The sequence below is a fragment of the Gadus macrocephalus genome, chromosome 13, assembly GCF_031168955.1.
Source record: "Gadus macrocephalus chromosome 13, ASM3116895v1".
Lineage (NCBI taxonomy): Eukaryota > Metazoa > Chordata > Actinopteri > Gadiformes > Gadidae > Gadus > Gadus macrocephalus.
The window spans coordinates 13165769-13191081 of NC_082394.1; the positions used below are offsets into that span (position 1 = coordinate 13165769).

General features: G+C 45.4%; 1 protein-coding gene across 2 annotated transcripts in view; it reads left to right on the forward strand.

Moving 5' to 3' along the window:
• ppp1r16b (protein phosphatase 1, regulatory subunit 16B) overlaps positions 1-25313 on the forward strand; it is a 64090-nt gene that overhangs the window by 29238 nt on the left and 9539 nt on the right. The window contains exons 1-5 of one of the 2 annotated variants that reach the window (XM_060069020.1): positions 2007-4065; positions 9711-9781; positions 20309-20454; positions 21497-21600; positions 24590-24714. In XM_060069020.1, coding sequence (XP_059925003.1) covers positions 3987-4065; positions 9711-9781; positions 20309-20454; positions 21497-21600; positions 24590-24714 — 525 coding nt within the window. In that variant the 5' untranslated portion in view covers positions 2007-3986. Of the gene's footprint in view, positions 1-2006; positions 4066-9710; positions 9782-20308; positions 20455-21496; positions 21601-24589; positions 24715-25313 lie in introns of those variants that run through there. The other variant, XM_060069019.1, reaches the window with a different exon arrangement.

Genomic DNA, 25313 nt, shown 5'->3' on the forward strand with positions numbered 1-25313 from the left:
AAGTTGAGCGGGGCCCATTTTCTCACAGTCTGTTGGCCTCGCGTTCAGCAATTAAAAAAAGCTGTCCACATTTCTGGTGGACTAGTTACCATTTGTGTTCCCTCTGCTAAGCCTCGTTCATATGGACCCTGTTCCGTTTACCAGCTTCTTTCAGTCTGAAGCCCTTATCAAGATCTCCTTCTCCCTCTTTTTCACCAGCCCCCCCCCCCCCCCCCCCCCTTCCCCAAGCCCCTACTCATTTCAATCGCAATCCCCCCGGGTGAGCACAGCCGCGCAAATTGGTAACTCCTATTACCATGGTTACTGAATCCATGGAAGGAATCAAAACGCCAGGAAGCATGGCCCACAGTTACCAGAGTTACTTATGCTGAGATCAAGTGTGGCATCCTCAGCGCTGCTGCTGCTGCTCCTGCTGCTGCTGCTGCTCCTGCTGCTGCTCCCGCTGCTCATCCATGTGGGGCTGGTGTGCTGGGAGACGGGGGTGTGTGTGTATGTCTGTGCTGTGTATTCTGGGAGGGAGAAAACGGGCTGGTAACTGTGCTGGTAGCATTAGATGGAGATATGGTGTGGTTGCTGTTGGATAGGGCCCAACTATATTTTTGTTGAAGTTATAATGGCATTTTTGGGCTTGTTGAACATAATCTGGGTTTTATTTTGGTCTGCCTTCAAATCGGCCCTTTTTACATTTTTGGTGCTGTTGCTTCGCATTCTGCGATTTGCATTCACTCAAGACAGCGATGCCGGTGTGTGTGTGTGTGTGTGTGTGTGTGTGTGTGTGTGAGAGGGGGGGTTAAAGGCACTGTCGATTAGGTGCTTGACTCATCAGCAACAATCATCCTAAATCTCGTGCTCCTTTCAGCCTGCTGCTTACCCAGCCCCTGCATCATGTCTCTACGTCCATGTGCCAGAGATTGTGTGGTCTTGCATGCCACGACCATAAATCCTGCGATAACCCGTTGGATTAAGAGAGCGGGATTAGGCCCATCCCACCAAACGGCTTCAAACGAGCCTCATTAAAAGCATAAACTGCTGATGGCAAGATCATGCTGGTTCAACAGGGCATATGGTTGGCTATATCTGGCAATTTGGATTATCTGTGTTAAAAGCTATTATTTTGCATTCTGAAAGTCGAGTTTTGGCATAACACTGTTTTGATTTAATTTGGGAAGAATGTCACTCAAACTTCGAGGATGTCATCAAGGTAAAAGAATAACAGTTTGTTGATGATTTTTGTGGATTACATTGAAAATTGCAGAAGCTATCTTAATGCCTTGTTTACAAGGTCCACACAAATAGTCAGTGGTTCCCCCCCCTTATGTCTATCTTTAACTCTCTGTCCCTCCCTCCCTATCTGTTTCCCTCCCTTTAACTCTCTCTAGCCCTCTCTATTTGCATCTTCCATTGCTCTTTCTCTCTCCTTCTCTCACTCTGTCTCTCTCACTCTCACTCTCACTCTCACTCTCGGTCTCTCTCTCTCTCTCTGTCTCTCTCTCTGTCTCTCATTTGATCCCTCTCCTTAACCCTATCGCGATCTCTTAGAGGTAAGAAGGGTTTAGTAACGAAGGTATGAAGCAGCTAACTCACTGTTTGATCAAGGCTTGAAGATACCAAAAGGCTCTACCTACTAGTTATAACAGGTTGATGTTTTGTCTTTCCTGTATAGCGTAGCCTCACTCACAACCACACCTCTTGGATTTATTTTCGGGTGGATAGTGTAAGGGCTGCTGTGCATCTTTACCAGAAATGTTCAAGCCAACATTGGCTGTTTGATAATATTATACTATATACAGTGTTTCCCACACATTGACGAGACTATGGCGCCCCGCCATAGTCTAATTTCGGCCGCCATAGTCTCTGCGTGCACATGAATTATTATTATTATTTAATTATTATTTTTTTTCTTTTGGTCAACAATCGCTCCATACCCCCCCCCCCCCCCCCCCCCATAGTCTCCAAAATGTCTGTGGGAAACACTGATATACTACTTATATAATACTCATACTATGGAAGCTGTGTGTCTTACTGCAGGTTTAAGGCCAGAAGGCTACAAATGCGGCAATAGAGAGCCGCATTGTAGCCGCTCATTTAGACTTTAAACGCAGTGGATCTGAAATCCACTGGCGTCCACAGAATAATGCTTTGTGATATTTTTGTTTCAGCTTTTTGTGTTATTAAAGAAACACTGTAGAAATGAAAAGAAATACGATCAGATGATAAAAACGCAATTCCGGAGCAGTGGTCTCCGCCAACTCTGATTCAGGCAGGGGAAGATATGACTTTCTCCAGGGTAGAGAGAGGGCCAAATCGGGGCCAAATCGGGCTCAAACGGGCTCATGAGCTACATGGCGACTAAGAGCCCAGACCAATCTGATTTCAGGTCACAAGGGGGTGGAGAAGTCCCCCCCCCACTGTTCAGGTGAACTTTTCAAACCGAGCCTCACGCTGATTTAGCTGCGTAGACAGAAACAACGTGGGCGTTCCAGTTCAGTTTCTACTGTATTTGAAGTAGTTTTAATGGATCATTTAGGCGTAATTTAGAAAATAAATGAATAAATGTGTGATTAATTATGAATGTTGTAAACATGAGTTTTTATAAACGTAGCGGTACAGCAACAAGTAGGCTTTTCCATAGCTGTGTAGATAATCAACAAGCCAAATAAAGGAGCAAGCCCTCCTCCCCCTCCACCTCCTGCCCTGGAACGGGGAGTGCAGAGTCCACAATGGCCTTATTTTCCAGGAAAGGAGAGAGGAAGAGTCTGCCGCAGAAATGGATTGAAGGCCGTAGTGACAGTTATTGGATTTTGTTTGTGGTGAGTGACCAATGATCACTGCTGGTCAGAGGATTATTAAAAAATGTACACAGCCCTACTAACATCAGAGACTATAACTTGCAGGGTCGTATAGACCATACAGCATTATAAAGGTGTGACAGTATCGCTATCTCACAAGCACTTAATGTGTTTCCGAACATATGTTTTTCAGAATTCCTTACCATTGATTTCGACTAGAATCTGACTAGAATCATAGGGAAGAGCTGACGTCTGCTCTCCAAGATGTTAGTGCGTACCCTGTCTGTGAAGACTGGATGTCTGGCAGCTGTTGTATTTGCCAGTTCTGTAACAAAGCACAAAGGGCATTTTTAATACGATTCGATTTTTCTTTTCTCAAGACAAATAGCTTCGGCGAAAGGACGTTTCTCAGATAGAGGAAGGCTGTTTTGACTGCACACGCTTATCTTTACACATTTTTGCAGGTCTACTACCTCGGCCTCTTCCGTATTTTGGAGGACACTAGGATGCCTGACATTGTCTGGTGATGCTAGTGAACATCCTGTTCCAACAAAACCACAAGGCTGTATCGCTCCGTCTCCTCGCATGTTGTGAAACGCCATGTAAAACATGTAGTACTATTTTTTTTTTCTAAAGTGATCAACTCTGTCTTAGGTCGAATTGAGGCAATTTCAAACAATGCACACATCCCCACTTGTGTATTGTTTTTATCTTTGTTTTTTGTTTTTCAAAAGGTGTATTTTATTTTATATTTTTTTATTCTGCCACTGCTTTAGCAGATACACCAGTAAGAGCAAGGGAACATACAATTAACGTCTCCTAATAGCTCATCATGTGGCAGGATAATTATAACACACAGTGCAATGCTAATTATACCAGCCATCTTCTCTGCTCACGTCCTACTAAAGCCAATGTCATTCTGCTTAAGAACTTGCCACGTGTCCCACTTTTGGAACCGTAGCCAGAATGGCGACAGTATCCCAAATGACTATTCATTATAGTCATTGTTGTTCCATGGAAACTGTGAGTTAGGGAGAGTACCTTGTAGAAGGGAAAGTTTGCGTTTATAGTAGCAGTAGTAGCAGGCTGGTGTAAATAAAAGGTGTCAGTTGTGGTGTACGACTTAGACGGTGCTTTTTTTTTTTTTTTGACGGTTTTATCCTTTTTATTGTAGAGTGAGTCAGGAAGGTGTGGAAGATGGAGGTGAAGACATCCAGCAATAGACTACTGGCGAGAATCAAGCCCCGGTCGCTGTGGTTAGGACTGGGCCTTAATGGTACGTGTGCTACCCGTTGAACCACCGGGGATGCCCCAAACAGGGCTGGACCATTCCCCATGGGGGTCTCAGGCTTTGGTATGGCGGTGCCACACACAGCTGCTTTTATATCTCACATCCTCCATCTCAACCGCACTCCATCTGAGAGTGTCCCCGTCCCCCACCCCCATCGGTCCTCTAGAGGGGAGGGAGGCAACAGGCTGGTCAGAGCGACTCCGCACAAGGTCCAACGAGTTATTGGTTGGCCGATATCCGTCGTATGTATGTATACACGCTCACAACGCCAATCTACAGAATTTGGCCCACCTACTTTTCCTTGGGTTCCTTCGCCATTCCACAAGAAAGACACTTTGATCTTTGAACAGGCAAGATGTCAGTGGTGGAATAGTGGGACACGTGCCGATGCTGGATGTAATGTTACCTGAGTAAGAATTTGAAGGCTTCAATTATGAGCTTTCCGAGCTCAATATTTTAAATTAGCCCCTTTTTAATAAAAAAAAACCAATTCTTATTGTCTGTATTTCTAGTCGTAGTTTACAGGGCTTTAGCAGATGACATCATAAAACCTTGATCAGATTTGTAATTTGGGTTGGTTGTGTGAGCAAGTGAGGCCTTCAAAGCATCACCTGCCATCAGATGAGGCAGAGGGTGAAGACAGGATTGATGAACCTCTACTCTGGTCTCAATAATCTGCCATCACATGTGATTGATTTGATAGTTACACCCAACCCAACATAAGTAACAGTTGGTTGCATTTGCTAATGGGCTAGAGATAGCCTCGATTCATCAATTGGGCTTCTGTGAACAGTAGTCCAAAGCTAGCGCTAACGTCATCAACTTGCCCACCACGTTTTGGGGAATGAACGTTATGGACTTCTAAGTGTGTGTGTGTGTGTGTGTGTGTGTGTGTGTGTGTGTACACAGAGATAACTTGGCATCGTGTTTAATGAGCAATAGTAGGGGGATGGAATCTCAGCTCGATCACATCGTGTGTCGCCTCTGGTCACTTGGTAGATGATATGAGCAGGCTGTGCGATGCGAGTGAACAAAGTTATTATTGTTTTATGTATTTGATCACTGAGATTGTTTTTTAGCTTGGAACCCAGTGTGCCATCATGAATATGCTTCAGGACAATCCTTCCTAATTTCCTCTTTTAACTTTGTCTTCTTTATGTTAACATTTTATTGTATTATATGAAGGCCATCGGCCGTCCTAGTCTTTAAATAAATGCATCAGCATAGGCCGTTGCAAAACTGATATCGGTTGCCCATTCATCTGCAGGCTGTTACAGCCACACACCAATCTCTCCTTCTCCTCTCAATACGTTCATTTGTTCGTATAGCTGCTCGCAAGGGGCCTGCCTTATTAGCGGCTGGCTGTGTGCCGTTGTTACGCTGTGCGTGTCTGTTGTTTCTTTTAACAGGTATCGACTCCCCCAGGGCCAACGCACACATAAGACCGTTGGTGCATTGTGTGTGTGTGTGTGTGTGTGTGTGTGTGTGTGTGTGCGTGTGTGTGTGTGTAAGAAGCAAGGCCTTCTATGTTATCTGGTAGAGATCTAGAACAGGATGTGGTGGTGAGTGACTCGGTAGACTACTGCGAGTCCTTTGCTGAACTCTTCCTGGCTTCAGGGGAAGTCACGACGTCTGGGGTATTTTAGAGGGTCAGAGAATATAGAGTTAATCGACACCTGTTCCCGCCCGACAAGAAACACATTAAAAGTCTGGCGTGTAGTTTAGGCCCAACAGTCTTGTTAAACACTTGAGAAACAAGAGGAGATATTCAGCAGTGCTGCTGTGGGACTGTTGTTTTAATAACCGATCAATTCATCAAATGATGATCAATTCATCAATCTTTGAATTGATCGATTAGTTGGAGTAAATCCGATAACAAACCGCCACATAATACAATGGCCTTATCAGGGGACACACACACACACACACACACACACACACACACACACACACACACACACACACACACACACACACACACACACACACACACACACACACACACACACACACACACACACACAGTTTTACAGGGTTTTCCAAGATAACAGGAAGGAAGGGGGGGATGACTTCCTGTTAGTTGCTGATGTTTACTGTTATCTCTAGAGGAGGACCGGGCGTGGCAGCTCCACCATCTCCCAGAATGTTCTCCTCCCCGTTATGGAATTCAGAGGGGTCTGTGAGGTAATCCCCGTGGCAATCCTTCAAAGTTAGGCACATGGGATCTATTCTGAAAACTTTCCAAAACTTGCATGTCTGCATTCTGTGTGTGTGTTTTCTAGCTCTATGTAGGTGCCCTTATGTTGAACCAATCAATAGAAAAATCAGTTTTTTATTTACTATCCTATATATTTACTATACAGGATAGTGAAGTTGTGGAAGCAGGAAGAAAGTGTTTTTTGATCATGTCAGCATGCAGGGGTCATCTGTGTTTGTGCGAATACAACTGCCGTATATGTGTCCCTTTGACAGATCGCAAACATGACCCTGGTACTGCATTGTTACTGCCGCACGCACTCACATGCACACACACACACACACACACACATACACATGCACGCACATGCACATGCACAAAACACGCAACAGAAAACACGCACGCACACGCACGCACAGAAACACCCACACACACGCGTACATACACATGTGCACGCACAGAAACACAATGTAATCGAATGGTAATGCAAGCAGTGAAAGATGGCAGCAGAATGGGCCCACTTTGAAAGTCCATCCATTGTTGCTCCGGGGCTCTGCGGTCCCGGGGCCACTCTCAATTTCCAGATCCAAATGACCACGCGATGCAGACGGAAACCATCAATACATTAAACCGGCAACAACAACATGCTGCTGCTTTTCTCTTCCGTGGTCAGTCTTCCTGTCATCATCCCTCACCTCGTCTGAACCTTCATAGAAAGAGCCATCATAACTAAGATGCTGATTGTTTCCATGCCGATGCATTCTATCGCTTCCTTAGCTATAGCAAATGCAAGCAATTTGCGTGTATTTCTCTGTATCTGTGTGTGCATTTAGTTTTTTTATCCCTAGCTGTGTGTTGGGATTTGTGTATGTGTGTGTGTGTGTGTGTGTGTGTGTGTGTGTGTGTGTGTGTGTGTGTGTGTGTGTGTGTGTGTGTGTGTGTGTGTGTGTGTGTGTGTGTGTGTGTGTGTGTGTGTGTGTGTGTGTGTGTGTGCCAATTTAGCTTCAAACCAATTTAAAATTGAAGTCTTCCCCACATCACTCACTTACACACATTGCATATGTCCCGGTTTGCCCGGCAGCCTCTGCTGTACGTTTCTCCCTCCCTGGCTATCCTGCAACTCTTCTGCCTCTCCCAATGCATATTTACCAATGCATTATGTTCTTGTGCTCCCGCGGACATCTCTCCATTTGGTCGAGGGGGAGAAGAGCTATCTGACTTCTGTCGCCATCAGCCCGCCATATGGCAGCTGTCACCAAATGATTGCTTTTCCATGCTCTGACAAATGGGGGGAAATAGAAGAATGCGTTTTGCACAGACATCACGACTCGGCGTACGAGTGACCGCGGGGACAGACCCCATGGCCGTGGGGCACCCGGATGTAGCTTTGCAGCTCATTATGATAATAGAAAAAAATAAATGACAATTATAATTGACCTTTCATTTTGACCAAAATCAAAGCGCTAAACGTAAGGAAAATATAGTAAATAAATAGATTAATGAACAACAACATGACAAAGGATTCAGAATGCAAGTATGTTAAAATAAGTACATCTACATTGTCAGATGTGTATACAGATTACGTTGTTTTTTGTTCTGTTTTTTTTGCTAAAATCCTTATCCAGTGTCGGATTTCTTTGTTTTATTGTTTGCTCAGAAACTGCAAATGCTCTAATTGTTTACTATTAATGCATAACTGGAGTGCACAGAATAATACGGTACAAATACAATTCATACTCTTATCGCATTCGATTCTTGCCAAAGCAATTATTGTTTGTCCCTTGGTTTTGCCAATGTATTCACATGGGTTTGCTAATATAGGACTTCATAGACATAACTTCTTATAATTGGAAGCTTTTACTAAGAGTTTAACTAACAGAACAATTACATAAACTGTTTCATTCCCACTATTCCAGTTGTACTTGCAATTACATGTCACCATGCATGCACACACAAACACACGTACACACTCACTCACTCACTCACTCATTGACTTACTCCCTCACTAACACAAACACACGTACACACTCACTCACTCACTCGCTCATTGACTTACTCCCTCACTAACACACACACACACACACACACACTCTCCAGCCTATTAGACTCCAGACTTGCTTCTCTTGAGATGTGTGTCCAAAAAAGTTTTTTGGCCTGTCACGTTAATGTCGTCACAGATTAGGCCTGCTTTTGGCAGAATAATTGTGGGTATATTTCTGTGTAATGTTCCTGTTTCCAACTCACTGCTACGTATGCAACACTTATATTCATAATCCTGGAATAGACTTTTGCTTACTTCCTGTAGCGTGAAGTATAGCAATTCTGTGTTTGCTGCAACCCACAGATTTGTTCCATGTGCGTGTGACTGTGCATGTGGTGTTATGCGCTTTCACATTCATGATGCCCTAAAATGACTTGCTTCCACTCCAACAGAGCATCGTAAGGTCATCTGTCTCTCTCTCACACGCGCGCACGCACGCACGCACGCACGCACGCACGCACGCACGCACGCACGCACGCACGCACGCACGCACGCACGCACGCACGCACGCACGCACGCACGCACGCACGCACGCACGCACGCACGCACGCACGCACGCACGCACGCACGCACGCACGCACGCACGCACGCACACTTACACACACTTACACACACACACACACACACACACACACACACACACACACACACACACAATCCCATGCACGCTAATACATAAAAAATCCCATACACACTAGTATTCTGAACATACACAATCACATGTATGCACAAACTCACTCCTGACATACAAACAAACACACACAAACTCCTGACCCCTGCAAACACATACTTGCAACACACACACTCCAACTCCCACTCCTGCAACACGCACACACTCCTGACACACAGACACCCTCCTGACACACACACACACACACACACACACACACACACACACACACACACACACACACACACACACACACACACACACACACACACACACACACTCCTGACACATCCACACTCCTGACACATCCACACACACTCTCTTTGAACACCTGTTCTCAAGGTCGGCTGGCTAAAGCCCTGAAACAGCTGATCATTAGACCATCCTCTTTGTGCTGATGTATTATTGCTGCTTTTTATGGGATGGCAGAATGATCTCCACCAGATACTTGACCCCTAGTTGTGACCTGTAAGGAATGAAAAGATTCAGCGTTATGGACTCGTAACTCGCCAGCATAACAACCTGGTTTGTTACTCACCCATTGCATTGGTACTGGTTTTATCCTGGTTGTGAATAACAAGGTTGATGCTGCAGGAAAAGATTGTTAGTGTTAGTGATTCAGACGAGGACAGCAAAACATGGATTGAGGGACGATGAGCATTAAAAGGAAACCATCCAACACAGCTTTTTTCTAATCATTTTCAATCCCCCTGTTTCCACAGTTCGCTACCTACTGAAAAACAACGTGGGCCCAGACCTGTGCAACGAAGATGGCCTCACAGCCCTCCATCAGGTAAGATACACCACACACACAGTCCTCTGCTTTGCCTTCTCCATCCTTCTCTGGTTTTGAAATGTGCTGGACTATCGTTTCCTACGTGGCGTTCTATCAGTCTGTTTGTCTGTATTCCCTGCCTGTTTTTGTTTCCTAAATGGTTCTTCTGAAACGTGATGTTGTTTCTTCTGTTAGTGTTTGTGAAATGTGTGTGTGTGTGTGTGTGTGTGTGTGTTTGTGTGTGTGTGTGAATTTGTTGTCTTCCTAATTGGCCTTCTCTCCAGCCGACCTCTTTCAAAAAATAAGCAGAGGACGAAGGGAGCTAAGCTAATTTCCAAATCATTTAATATTATTTGGTTACCCTGTTTGTCTAATGAAGAGGGTCCTTCAATGGAGCCCAGGTTTGGGGGAATTTGAGTTTGCATTCCTGAAACTCAACAGCCAGTGTAACCGCCCAGCTGATGTCACCAGGGCAAGTCGGTTTATTACGGCCTCGAACAATATTGATGGCTACATTTCCATTTAAAACTTGTCTCGCCTGGAGGAGCATATTAATAACAGCCATGCGGGGAAAAGAATAATGAGACATTCAGATTGAAAATAAATAACTGAGCCATAGCCAACCTTGAGCGTGAAATCGACCCTGTGAGTGCGGTGTGATATAACGTCGGCAGAAACTAACGTTGAAAATGCTCAGAGTTCTGAGTCAGTTGAAAGCTTGTTGCATTAATACTACGAAAACTATTGCCTCATGGTTAAGTGGATGGTATGTTCGATACGAATATCCAATAAACACATCTTTCAATGAAAACTATATCGAACATACCAGCCATATATCAGCTTTATTTTATGCATATTTTCAGTTTCATCTTAAATTCAGAGCTTTAGATCCTCTCTCTGGCAAGACGTAGTGTCTATTAATTCCAGTGGCATTGCCTGGCTCCAGCCACTGAATCCCGCCTACTTTAAAAGGGCAGGATCCGCTGTTGGTTCCTCTCGAGTGTTACTCAGCTCTATCGGAGCCTTCACCTAGCCAAACAGCATCTTGTAGGCAGGACTTGATGAAGGAATCTAAGTGACCACCATGGCCACCAATTAATAAGGCGACTCCTGTAGCCTAAGTTCGGATTTTGCAGCTGTTTTGAAAGATTCGTACAGAAATACTGGCTGTCAAACCGAGAACAGCTAGCTACTTCACTTGCATAATCGCTATCCACTTAGAGATTGGTTCAGGTGGAAGTATTCTCGGATACAGCATTCCTACAATGTTGTAGCAGGACTTTTGGGGGGAGATGGCACAGAGCCTGGGAGAGAAACAAAAAACTGAAAGGGACAGAGTTACATTTTTTCTTCCGTTATGTTACAGACATTTCTAGCAAAGACGAACTCATTTGCACGAGTGGATGAAGCTTTCAGTAGGGGACTTTAATTAGCGTGATTCTACAGAGGCCAGTTTACTTGGGTGATGATTTGAAGACTTAACACACTTATTTTTTATTTACAGTATTCTAGTGCTGGCCTAGTTTGTGTTCGCCCATTATGCACTTACAGGTCCCGCCTCCAGCCGCATGGTTGGTTGAAACAGATATAAAGCGAGAAAAAGTGCAACGCCCTGAATGGAGCATGTCTGCCATCAGACTCTAGATTATTAATCTAAAATCTGATTTGTGAGATTATGGGGAAAGCATCCTTCCCAGTCTTTGAAAAACAGCTAAGATTGGAGAAACTTGAGACTGACTCATGAAGTGAAACGAAATAGAGCTTCAGAATGATAACCAGGCAGACAGTGGATATAAGTGACTATTACAGTGGTGGCAATGGATCCCTGGCTCCCTATGAAATGGTCTCTCCTTCATCCTCTACTTACACACTTTGCTGTCATAAATGATATCTGATGATATTGCATCAACCTTAAATATTTCAGGCATTGCAACTGCTATCGTATTGCTCTTTCCTCCCTCACTTTGTTTCTCAGCCTCTGGGACAAAGAAAGCCCCCACAATGTCTTGCTTCAGGTTCAGGGAGCGTCAAAACTAGCAAGAAGGGCATGGAAATGTACCTGTCTGACAGTACGTATCCTGGGTTTTTATTTTCTGAAAGCTATTCGCTTTGCGTTTAGTTTACCTTTTTTGTTGTCGGGACAAGCTGGTCAATTTAAACTAATCAATCAGCCGATAAAATGGCTTCAAACATTTTAGTTGTATTGCTTTGGAAGAAAGATAAATGCTTTTGACAGATTTGATCCAGACATAATGCACCAAGGGAAACACAAATGCACGCACCCAGTGCACATTAAACATACACCCACAAATAAATACAACCTCAGCAGCTTAGCAGAATTGATTGGCAAGTAAGTGTGACACGCACAAGGGATCTTTCTTTGTATTTGATGTACGCTGTCGCCTACTGAGGCCCACACATGCACGTACGCATGCTTGTAATCTCACATTATGGTCGCAGGACACTGAGTGGCTCAAGCAGAGACGACGGTCTTCGGCAGCACAATCAGGGCCACAGATTCAGAAGGACGTTGAAAGAGGTCATGAGACAATGAAGTCTTTTGAAGAGCAAAGAGGAGCAAGGGTTATCTTTTTTAAGTACCAGTCCATTGCCTGACATACGCAGAAGGTATGTCAAAAGATGGCCCCCACGCTTTCTTCCTTCTTCAACGAACTACACACACACACACACACACACACACACACACACACACACACACACACACACACACACACACACACACACACACACACACACACGGTTGGGGTTAAACCGGATCGCGATAGCGGCGGCAGCTACGTTAGCGTTGTGACCTCATAGCAGCCCGACACAGTGTAGCCTGCTAATAAATACAAGGAAAATTAAGAACGCGCACAATGAACAAAGATCAACCATGTAGGACGTCCAAAAAGGACTGCAAACTTTTGTGCGGATAATGTGTTTGTTTATTATCCCCCTGTCTCACGGAAGTGCGATTCTGTCGACCAATCAACAGACGGCGTGTGTGTAGCTCGAACTAAGACGCCCTTTCAGGCGTCTTTGGTTGTCCCTGAAGATTGCGGATCGAACATTAGTTTGGCATTACATTAAAGGGACTCTCACCTTTGTTGCATTTTTACACATTTTTTGGATAAGGTTAAATTGGTATTAATAAGGTAATAACACTCTAATATGCAAGACAGACCCACCAGGAGTAAAAACAAAATTATTTTACTCTCATAATATTTAGTGAAAACTTCAACCAATAAAATTCTTCGGACCGAAGGACCTTATTGGCCGACAGACCTGTCTGTTTGCTGCATGGATATATAAGGTTTTCCGTCTGCTTCTTGTGGCGCATTCGGGCCCGCGTCATCAAGGCGCGTCCTCAACTAGAGGGTTTGTTTTGATTCCACGGCAGACAGTAGCGACCGTAGCGACTGACGATGGCAGACCAAAGTGGAGGTCTTCCTGAGGCTCCAGAGGAGGGTAACTCTGTGAGTCCGACTCCGAGATGAGTCCCCTAATCGGACTGAATGGTGCAGTTTCAGTACGCCGTGGACCACTTTGGTCTGCCATCGTCGGTCGCTACGGTCGCTACGGTCGCTACGGTTGCTACTCGCTACTGTCTGCCGTGGAATCAAAACAAACCCTCTAGTTGAGGACGCGCCTTGATGACGCGGGCCCGAATGTGCCACAAGAAGCAGACGGAAAACCTTATATATCCATGCAGCAAACAGACAGGTCTGTCGGCCAATAAGGTCCTTCGGTCCGAAGAATTTTATTGGTTGAAGTTTTCACTAAATATTATGAGAGTAAAATAATTGTTTGTTTTTACTCCTGGTGGGTCTGTATTGCATATTAGAGTGTTATTACCTTATTAATACCAATTTAACCTTATCCAAAAAAAGTGTAAAAATGCAACAAAGGTGAGTGTCCCTTTAATTAATTTGCACGCCAGTTTCATTAAATTTTATACCGTGTATTCTCTGTGTAAATCCATGCACTGAACCCACACACACACACACACACACACACTCACACTCACACTCACACACTCTGCACCAACGGTCTTATGTGTGCGTTGGCCCTGGGGGAGTCGATACCTGTTAAAAGAAACAGACACGCACAGCGCAACAACGGCACACAGCCAGCCGCTAATAAGGCAGGCCCCTTGCGAGTAGCTAACTCACTCACTCACTCAGCAGGCACCGTTCATCCTTAACCACCCCCCTCCCGACCCCACCCGGCAGTGGCCCTGCCTCAAGGGTCAGAGTGTGTTTGTGTCTGTCGGTGTCAAAGGTCACCTGTTATCTTGATGGCAAACGGCCACTTGTGGGCCTGATCGCTGTTGCTGGGGGAGGGCCAGAGGTTAAATCCGGATCCATACTTTCCGTGTCTACGAGGGTCCACGTAACGTATATATCACCATCCCCCCATGTCCGCGACGCCCGTGGTGGACCCCTATGTGGACTCAACACTCTGACCAGAGCAGACTGTACGCATAGCAAGCCCCCCGATCCGATGCAGGCTCCAGAGGACTAAACAGATGCATGCTGTGATGAGATGTCGTTCGAGGGGATCCGCTGGTGCCAACAGTTATATAACCAACCGTGAAACAATATATCGAACTCCTGGCGAGAAGTGCTTGGGAGGGCTGAAAATGACATTTACTCTCCTATTTACTCGCGCGTGCACTTCTACTCACGCATGCAAACAACGTTAAGGGGCTAATGCACCATAACGTTGTTTGCATGCGTATTAGGAGAGTAAAATGTCATTTTCCACCTGCATAAGGATCTGGAAGCGTGCATGGGTGGTGCGCTAGAACCACGTGGACCCGGCATTATTATGAATGGAACTGCGGACGCGCGTGTTGCTATTGCTGGATGTGTACTGTGTAGCGCAGAAAGTATGACCGAGCCTTAAGGCCATGGGTTCACGTAGAGGCCATGGGTTCACGTAGAGGCCACTTTGTGAGTCTGTGTGTCTCTATTTTTGGAAGGGGGGTAGTGTGTAAGTGTAGGTGTGTGTGTCTGTCTGGTTGTGTGCATGCATGGGTGGGTGTAGGGGGGATGTCAGGGGTGTGTGTGTGTGAGAATGTTTTTCTGTGTGATTGTATAGGATTATTTTTTCTGAATACTGTTCTAATCGCAACGCAACCTGTCATGCTAATACACAGCCATGGTCCCTTCTAGCCCCTCTCTTTGTGCCCTCAACACATGCAACATTGCCCCCTATTAAAACGTCGCCCTCTCCTTTCGCAGCTGCTGCTGTCGGCCGCTACGCTACGTTAGCTCTGCAGAGCTGAAGGCAGTGACAGCACAGTGACTAAGCATATCGAAAACATTTATTAAAATATGTATTACACCAGGGTGATACATTTTCGCAAACATTCCATCCTCTGACTTGGGTTATTAACATTCGAATTGGAATTGGTGACCAGATGATTTACCTCACCAAGTCAAATTTGAGCTAGGTATACATTCTTGCATCCATACCTGCACCATATCAGGCATATGATCAATGTGTGAGCCCAGAAATAAACCCTTTTAGCCACATATTCCAGCATGCAGACCCACATCTCCCCCAGCACCACCTTCAGTAATTTCACCCCCATTCCCGTCTATTTATTCCAAGCTTTGCAATGCTTTATAGCGTATTAGCTGGTTGTAGCAAAAACCTTCCAGCCCACAGGCAGTCTCCCGGCCATTCTGCTGCTGTTGTTGTCCACAGACACAGAGCCCAACCTCCCCTCTTTTCTGGTTGGTGGACTTTGTGGAAAGCCCATTATTTCCTGCCTTGTCAGATGTTCTTTGCAGAGGAGATGACGGGTTGGCACCAATAACGAGAAAGGTTTGGAGAGTACCACTTCGGTACCAGTTGTGGGTTAAAACATCGATTTGAAAGGAATATCTTTTTGAGAGCGTCGTTTAAGAGTGTACCAAATGTAAATGTATTGTTGTCGGACTTCATCACTCCTTGGAAAATTTCTGTTTAATGAATTAATAATTGGGAGTCAGCCTCTTGTTTGTCTTTTTCTTTCAATTTCTTTGCCGGTCATAATTTGATCACACCTTTTGGCAACATGAATCAGGAAGTACTGAACAGTAATGGAAAAAAACTCTTCATAACATCGCACTTCTGGTTCTTCATTCAAGTCATCAACCACTTATATCTCACACACACACACACACACACACACACACACACACGCACACGCACACACACTCCCACCTCTTGTTGTCTCTTTCTCTATCTGAATGTCCTCTTCAGTTCTAAAAGCCCCATTGAGTTCCCATTAAGGTGCCCTCTGTGTACAGGGGGGCATCCAGCTCCGACAGACCCACGTGTCGATTCATCTCGGTACTAATAGGTCTGAGGAGACTTCCCTTCTAGTGCTGAGTCGGTCCCGGATCCTGTATGATCCACCTTATCTTGTCTTCAGTTGCACTCCATCTCTATTGTTCGGATTCTCTGCTTTATTCCTCTTTATTTCTATGCCTTATTCTCTTGCCTCTCTTGCTCGTCTTGCCTCTCTTGCCTCCCTCTTTCTCGCTCTCTGTCTTTATCTCTCTCTCTGCCTCACTGCCTCTTTGTTTCACTCTCTTTATAACTCTCGCTAAGCCTCTCTCTCTCTCTCTCCATCTCGGCCTATTTCGCTAATTGTCTCTCGCTCTGGCTCTGGCTCTCTCTCTCTCTCTGCCCCTCTGTCTCTCGACACCAGGAAGTGTCATTATTTGATCTGGTTGGCCAGGGCTACCCTGGAGAGAATGTGCACCATCTAAAATCACCGGTGGTGAAAAAACACAAAACAGTTTATACTTTCAGCAGTAGAAGGAGTGGAAGTAGAATAAGAGCAGTGGGTCGATAATGACCCTGTAGTCTGGCGTCACCACTCTTAAACAGACCAAACAATGGTCCGTAGCATTGCCCCGTTTAAACATATACTTAGAGCGGGGCCCTGTCCCCACCAACCACGGAGGAGCCTTACTATGCTACAACCCTGTTTTATTGCACACTGTCTGCTCGTTGCGATGCCTACTCCCTCGTCTGTGATATATCGCATTTTCCCAGGAAACAGTGGGCGTCAGGAGCCAAGTGGGGTTCCTCGGAATGCCTTATTATGGTAGCGACAGGGAGGGGAGGCCAGAGTGATGTGAGATGAGAGAAGCGGCCGGGGACCCAGAGTTGGTCTACCGCCTTTACAGTTGGAAAAGACACGAGGCTTAGGAGGTTTCTGTGAATAGAAAGGTTGACTTGGATGCTTTACTCGTTGAGGTCCATGTAATGTGTTTTAACGATAAATAATCCGTTCTATATCTAATCATATTGTATATGCCATATTGTTGTGGATCATGATGTTTGCTTTATTTTGCTTTGTTTATCTTAATCTCTGCAGTGCGGATCCAGTGCTAAATGTACAAGAAAGGGTAGGCTTACTTTTTAGTCTCCTGACTTTTACCTAATCCACACCAATACCTATCCTTAATGTAATTTTTTTTTAAATTACATAAACATAAGCGATTGAATACAAACCTACCAGGGTTATAAGGTAACCTTATGCTTGGAAATATTCGCTTTTACCATTTCAAACTTAATAGCTGAAAAGCTGAATGCTAAAATCAAACCAAACATATAATCACATGATCTATATTAACAACACGCCATCCAAAGCTTTTGGATGGCAAAATCCCTCAATTATCTATTCACTTTGTTGTTGGGAGTCAGGATCAGACCTATGTTGGGGGAAAGTATGTGCACAAGAATGTTGTGACATGTTGCCTTGTTGTTAAACATAGAAATATGCACCACTCTATGGGTACAACATCTATCTGTTATTCATCCTCTTCGCTCTCTTCAAAGCACACAAAGCTACAAAGCAGTCAAAGAGGCAGCCAGACCCCCCTGTAATCCTAAAGGCGTTATTTAGTCATGGACCATTATGCTGAAATTCAGAATACAAAGAAGAACACTGTCCTCTTTTAAATGTCAGGTAAAGGTAATGGGATTTTGCTTTGTTGAGTGTCCATGGTTATGTGTGCCTTCGCATTTGGTTCCAGAAGTACTTCAAATACCTCTTTCCATTTGGGAAATCAAATCTTTTGGTAATCATATTTTTTCTTATGTCCTGTGAGGTTTTCTTCTCCAGTCTTTCAGTCTATTCAATTGAATTCCAATATATTTTCACTCAGGAAAATAAAAGTTTCTGAAGAAAGAGATAAAGTGATAAAGCCCACTGCACTACCAAATAACTTGGACTCAATGAACACTCTCTGTCGGGCTGGACTTGCACTTATGTGGGTAGCAGGACATTCTACACAGCAAGTGTACATTTCAACAAAAGTTCCACACACTGTGGGTGAAATTGGCTGTGTTCCGTCTCATTGTTTCGTACACATTCCACACATGTTGCATTTTAAATAGATGACTTGAGGCTAATGTCGAGCGACCTGTGCAGAGATTGTTTTGCATAGCTTCTCCTAGAGCAGAGGATTCTGGGTAAATGCAGACAACTATGGACTGGTGGATGGAAAAACAGACCAAAGAGGACATGGTCACCCACAGGTGCCCTTTGCGCTGAATGGCAGGTGCTACTGCTCTAAAACATGACGCACATCTTTCTTCTTGGCCCTTAGAACACTAAGCAAGGCCACACACACACACACACACACACACACACACACACACACACACACACACACACACACACACACACACACACACACACACACACACACACACACACACACACACACACACACACACACACACACACACACGGCAGGGTGAAAGAACGACATATTCCAGTTTCATATGTGAGCACACGGACTGTTCCTTGCGCTGCTGAGGAACCAGAAATACCCCACCAAGGACCCGTCTTAATCTTCACACCACTGTGTTTGTCGCAAGAAACATAAAACGTTTCCTTTTTTGGCTTCAATATCAAATCTTCATCTCCCATAAGCTCTGAGCTGTTTATCACTCTGTCCTTCAAACATCTATCTTTTCCCCCTCTCCCTCGTCGCCGTCTTTCTTCTTCTGTGGTATATGTCCCCACGCTTCCGCCAATTAGCAGCGCTAGAGCGATAGTGGCTGTGGCTGACAGCGTCTGGGTTGGTTTTTCCTGGAAGAAATATTCTCTTCCTCCCCGTGCTCTAATTACGCAGGGCGGTACTAACTAGAAAATTCATTAATAATAATTACTGTTGGATGTGATCGATCTCTCTCTCTCTCTCCTCGCTATCTCACTCGTTCGCTCCTTCTCTCTCTCGCCCTCTCTCTCTCGTTCTCTTTCTCTTGCTCTCTCTCTTCCGCTCTCTCTCTCGTTCTCTCTCTTCCGCATCTTTCTCTCTCTTACTCTCTCTCTCTCTTGCACTCTCACTCTCTCTTACTTCCACCAACACACTGCTGTAAGATGTCAAAACGACCCCCCTAGAAGCACATTAATCCATCACGATGGATCCACCAAAGACCAGGTAGTTAGTGGACGGCAGGGAAGCAGCAGCACGCCCCCTCAGCCCCCGTAAGAGGATATGACAGTTGGATTTGTATTGGTATGAGCCTCGGGGTATTAAAGCGCACACAATGATGTGGATTCAACATCATTTACCTTGTAAACATATTCTCACCTTGTGCCGAGCCTTGGGCTGCAAAAGCTTTGATCCACTTCACTCTCACTCATCAGTGTTATGCTGTGATTGAACTTACACACCTATCCTTCTCCTCCTCCTCCTCCATCCTTTCCCCCATGTCACCAAATTGAAAGCCTTTTCTTAAGTTTTTCTGGGTCTTTCCATTATTACTGCCACTATTATACTTTCTCTTTCTTTCACATCTCCCTTGTAATTTAAACCCACTTTCCTTCCTTCCTTCCTTCCTTCCTTCCTTCCTTCCTTCCTTCCTTCCTTCCTTCCCTTTTTCTCTGATGGGGCATTGTGGCCCGGTGGTAAGCACAGCTGCCTCACAGAGAAAAGGCCCTGGGGTTGAACCCCGTTGGGTGGGATTGAGCCCTGTTGGGCGGGTCCTTTTCCGCGGTCACACGGGTATCCTCCGGCTGCTCCGGTTCCCTCCTGCGCCACCAAACGTTCATGTTGACACCCCTCCGGCCCGTCACCGAGGCAAGGGCATTCAAGTGGAGCTGGTTCCAGGGAGCTACCCTGTGGCAGGCTGCCCACTGCCCCTTCTGATAGGATGGGTCAAATGCAGAGAATGGATAATCACCATGGTGATTAAAATGATTAAAAGTATATTATTATCTTTGATTACTTTTCTTCCCCTGGTTTATCTATTTGGGGTGGCACTGCCTTAAGCATTAACAAACAAAAGTGAAAAGAAAATTCCATGAATACTCACTATTCATAATTAGTTTATTTCATTATTCGGAATTGAAAAGTTGCCATTGTATTGCTTTATTTGAATATACACCTGAACAGTTAGTGTAGAATGTCCAATGAAAGCCCTGTCACGAATGAATGGTCATCACAGGTGGCGTGAGTAATGAGCCGATATATTCAACCAGCATTGAGAGAGCAGCCCCTCACTGTGACCTATCCCCCCCCCTAGTGTTGCATTGACAACTATGAGGAGATGGTGAAGGTCCTGCTCTGCCAGGGAGCTAGCGTCAACGCCCAGGACAACGAGCTGTGGACCCCCATGCACGCCGCCGCCACCTGCGGCCACGCCGGCCTCGTCAAGATACTCATCTCACAGTGAGCATGCACACTCACACGCAAACACATTTAAACGCACGCACACACACACACACACACACACACTCACAAGCAAACACGTTCATACGCACACGCACACATACACAAATGCTCACGCACAATCGCACGCACATTCATTCACACACACTGCCACACACACACACACGCACGCACGCACGCACGCACGCGCGCGCGCACACAAACCAACTTGTAAATGAACACACAAACAAACACACAGCCATCTATTGAAACTCTGTACCAGACCAGAGCTCTACCGGCAGGCTGTATGTACTAGACCAGAGCTCTACTGACTGTATGTACTAGACCAGAGCTCTACTGACTGTATGTACCAGACCAGAGCTCTACCGGCTGCCTGTGTGTACCAGACCAGAGCTCTACCGGCTGCCTGTATGTACCAGACCAGAGCTCTACCGGCTGCCTGTATGTACCAGACCAGAGCTCTACCGGCTGCCTGTGTGTACCAGACCAGAGCTCTACCGGCTGCCTGTATGTACCAGACCAGAGCTCTACCGGCTGCCTGTATGTACCAGACTAGAGCTCTACCGACTGACTGTATGTACTAGACCAGAGCTCTACTGACTGACTGTACCAGACTAGAGCTCTACCGGCTGCCTGTATGTACCAGACGAGCTCTACCGACTGACTGTATGTACTAGACCAGAGCTCTACCGGCTGCCTGTATGTACCAGACGAGCTCTACCGACTGACTGTATGTACTAGACCAGAGCTCTACCGGCTGCCTGTATGTACCAGACTAGAGCTCTACCGACTGACTCTATGTACTAGACCAGAGCTCTACGTGCTGCCTGTATGTACCAGACTAGAGCTCTACCGACTGACTCTATGTACTAGACCAGAGCTCTACTGGGTGACTGGACCAGACTAGAGCACTACTGGCTGACTGTACCAGACTATAGCACTACTGGCTGACTGTATGTACCAGACCAGAGCTCTACTGTATGAGCTTGCTCCGGTAGCCTGTGTTCAACGTGTGCATCCAACATCTGCTTCCTCACCCCAGCGGTGCAGACCTGCTGGCAGTCAACTCGGACGGGAACATGCCCTACGACCTCTGTGAGGACGACCCGACGCTGGACCTCATCGAGACGGCCATGGCTAACCGAGGTGAGCTTGCTTACATCGAACGGAACATTCCTCCAAGGGACTCAGCCTATTTGTTTTTTGAAACAGAGATACTGCTTGGAAAGAATGACTTTGCCGCCCCTCACACAAATGTGGAAAAATATTTTTCCACAGTCAGAGGCGGATTAAAGTTACGATTTAATGGTTGGAACGGTTTACAGTAGACGCAGTCTTTGCCGGTGTGTTCAAATTCCTTTAAACCCATTGAAATGTGTTCATGATTGATTTGGGGCAAACATAGCTTTGCCTGTGAATACATCCCTGAAGATGGTTCAAAGTTCTAATTTGAATAAAAATTTGAATTGATTTTAAAATTCTTTCTTTTGTTGGAGAAAGGGTGTTATAGGAATTAGGTGTCATGTTAGGTAAACATTGTGACTCTTATCGGAGGAAAGTGCACCTTGCTTACCCTGGTGATAGAGCTAGACCAAAGACATTCTGGATTCATATTTGTACGTATTTTAGGAGACAGGAAAAAGCAAGCTCTTCCCTGAACAAAAGCATCTGCACAATTGTTGCGAGGAGTGGTATTTGCCTCTTGCGTATTATGGTTTTTGGTATGTAAATTCGATTGGCAGCCCAAGAAAGGGGATATTTTTAGACTTTTCAATATCTCCGCAAAGCAGTCCCCCACTGCCAGCCCAAAGTCAGTATTTGATGTCATTTTCAAAGGTCGTGATGACAGCCCAACCCAGTGAATCCAAGAGAGAGAAAGCGGTGTAAACCTGTGCTCACTTTGGTGGGCCGCGGCCATGTGATGTAGGGGAGGCATGAGAGCGGGAGTGAGATGAGAGGCATGCTTAAGCTGAGCTTCTCGGTGTGCTGAGTACTCTCCTAGGGGAGCGGCGGATGTGTGCAGAAGCTAGGAGGTGGTGAGAAGCATGATTAACCAGAACATTAAATGAAGCACTAGGCCCATAATGGCTGCCGTGCACGATGAAAGAGCCTGAATCTGAGTGCACTGCAGGGTCAAACACATACACACACGCACACACGCATGTGCACAAGCATGCACTCACACACACGCACGCATGCACCCATTACTATCTTTTTGTCTTTCCATCTCGATCCGTTTTCTCTTTCTGTCCAGCTCTCCAATGAACCCAACCAGTGAACTACACACACACACACACACACACACACACACACACACACACACACACACACACACACACACACACACACACACACACACACACACACACACACACACACACACACACACACACACACACACACACACACACTCTCTCTCTCTCAAACATCTTCCATCTCTGTCCCTTTATCTTTCTGCCTGTTGCATTCTATCCCCCTTGTGTTTATCTCTTGTGTTTCACCCTCGGAGACACGCACACACACAAGCATGCATACACAGTCACACACACACACCATTTTCCTCTTTCTCTCTCTCCTTATATTTGCTTGATTTTTTTTCTTCTTTCCAGCTCTCTGTTGTGTCTTTCATACACACACACACACACACACACCGCACGGACACACACGCACACAGCCGCGCCAGCATCACTGATTGATTTGACAGTTTCTTGGTCTTGTGCGTCGGGGGCCCGGCTATCGGCTCTGTGTCCCGGTGATAAGACGGGATCTTCCTTGCACACGCTGCAGGGGACAACTTGGGATGGCGCCGCAGCCATTAACAGCAGCCTCGGCTCTGATCAGCCTCCCCTTAGCTCACTGCTTCAGCGGCCGCTTACTTGAAGCCACGGCATGGAACAGGATTTAAATCGTGGGAGGAGCCCGGGGAATTTTGAGTGGGCCAAATCATTTTTGATTGAGAAAGTGTCGCTTTTTCTATTTTCTTTTTTTTTTTCAGTTTAATGTTTTTTGGCTTCTTGCTGGTTTAATGAGGGCATACATCATTGTCTTAAACATAGTCCACAGGCAGCCTTTCCTCGACGTTGATGAATTTATTGTTCAAAGACATTATTATTTCATCGTGCAAATAACCCAACATGAAAATCAGACCGGAGAAGATGTTAAAGGACCTGCAACTAGAGGTTCCGCTCAGCTGTGATTGGTTAGTCAGTCATTAGGGACAGACATGAGCCAATGAGCCCATCAATGCTCCTGTTGGCTGCCAGCATTGCTTGGAGTGCTACCATTTTGAATCACCCCCATGCATTCTTAAGTGTGTGTGGGTGTGGGGGTGTGGGTGTGGGTGTGTGTGTGTGTGGGGGCCCTGATTGGATGTTTCTCAGGGAGGTGTCAGAGCAAACTAAACACTGTTGCTGCTCATGACATGAATTATGGGTCAGCTCTATTTTGGTTAGTCAGAAAACCATTACACAAATACATTTAGTGTCGTTACCATAAATTCAAGCTTCTGCGCTGGTCTAATAATACAGAACCATTTACTGAACTGCGACTGTGATTGCGAGGGAGAAATATCCAATGAGTCATTTTAGTAATTTGATGCTCTAAATGTGAATTATGGTCATGTGACTATTTTGTCATTTTTATGTTTCAAAAAGTTATATGTTGAAACCAGAGTCCAGTTCTGCATACCATGGAAATTAGTCTTCCATTGTGGAGTGATCCCGAGCCGTTTGTTGAGCTGAAACCTACACCAGCATAAACCCTACAGTGGAAAAACAACCCCAGCTACTTCACCGTGGCCCTCTTCATCACAAATCACAAATAGTCAAAACAATGTTTGAAAATTGTAGTGTTTATTTTTGCAATCCATTTTGTTGGGGAAAACATTGGGGACTCCACAAAGTATTATGCAAATGAAGGCTGCATCGTTTGTAGCCCACCTTCCGGAATGGGGACGTTTAGCCTCCTCTGCTCTTGTCATTTCTGTGCTCCCTTATCTCGGTGTCTGTCTGTGTCAGTCATGCTTTATCACGCCGTGGACCAGCTCTGTGTGTCGGCCCCCCCCGCCTCCTGTCCCCTCCCCGGCAGACTGACTGACTGCCAGTCACACCGCTCCGTCTGTCTGCTTGATTGACAGGCATCACCCAGGAGATGATAAACGAAACCCGGGCGTCGACGGAGAGGAGGATGCTGGGAGATATCCAGGAGTTGATCAGACGGGGAGAGGAGGTCAACCAACAGGACTCACAGGGAGCTACACTGGTATGATTATCATAAAAACCATAATCATAATGTGTATCATTGTTATTTAAGGTTACATTCAAAAAACGAATCATCTGACCTACAAAACAGAAAATGTTATAAAGCAAAATGTCCCTTGACTATTCCACAGCATCATGCATACAATATAACAGAAATTACATAAACTAATACTACTATATAGTACCTGACAATGAAAATAAAAACCTCAATGATATAAAAATATTATAATATACTATAGGCAACTCTAATGTAATCAATTAATTATAATGGCCTTATATTATACAATTGCAACATGTCCATGAGTTGAACATAGCAAGGTAGCAGGCCAAACAAAATGGGGTGTGTGTGTGTGTGTGTGTGTGTGTGTGTGTGTGTGTGTGTGTGTGTGTGTGTGTGTGTGTGTGTGTGTGTGTGTGTGTGTGTGTGTGTGTGTGTGTGTGTGTGTGTGTGTGTGTGTGTGTGTGTGTGGTAATCCTGGAGGACATTTCTGGTGCCTCAGAACATCAAGGGGTTCAGGTCCTACGAAAATAAATAAAATACAATAATGGGAAAGTGTGTGTGTGTGTTTAGACACAATGTCCTTAACGGGGAGGATTATA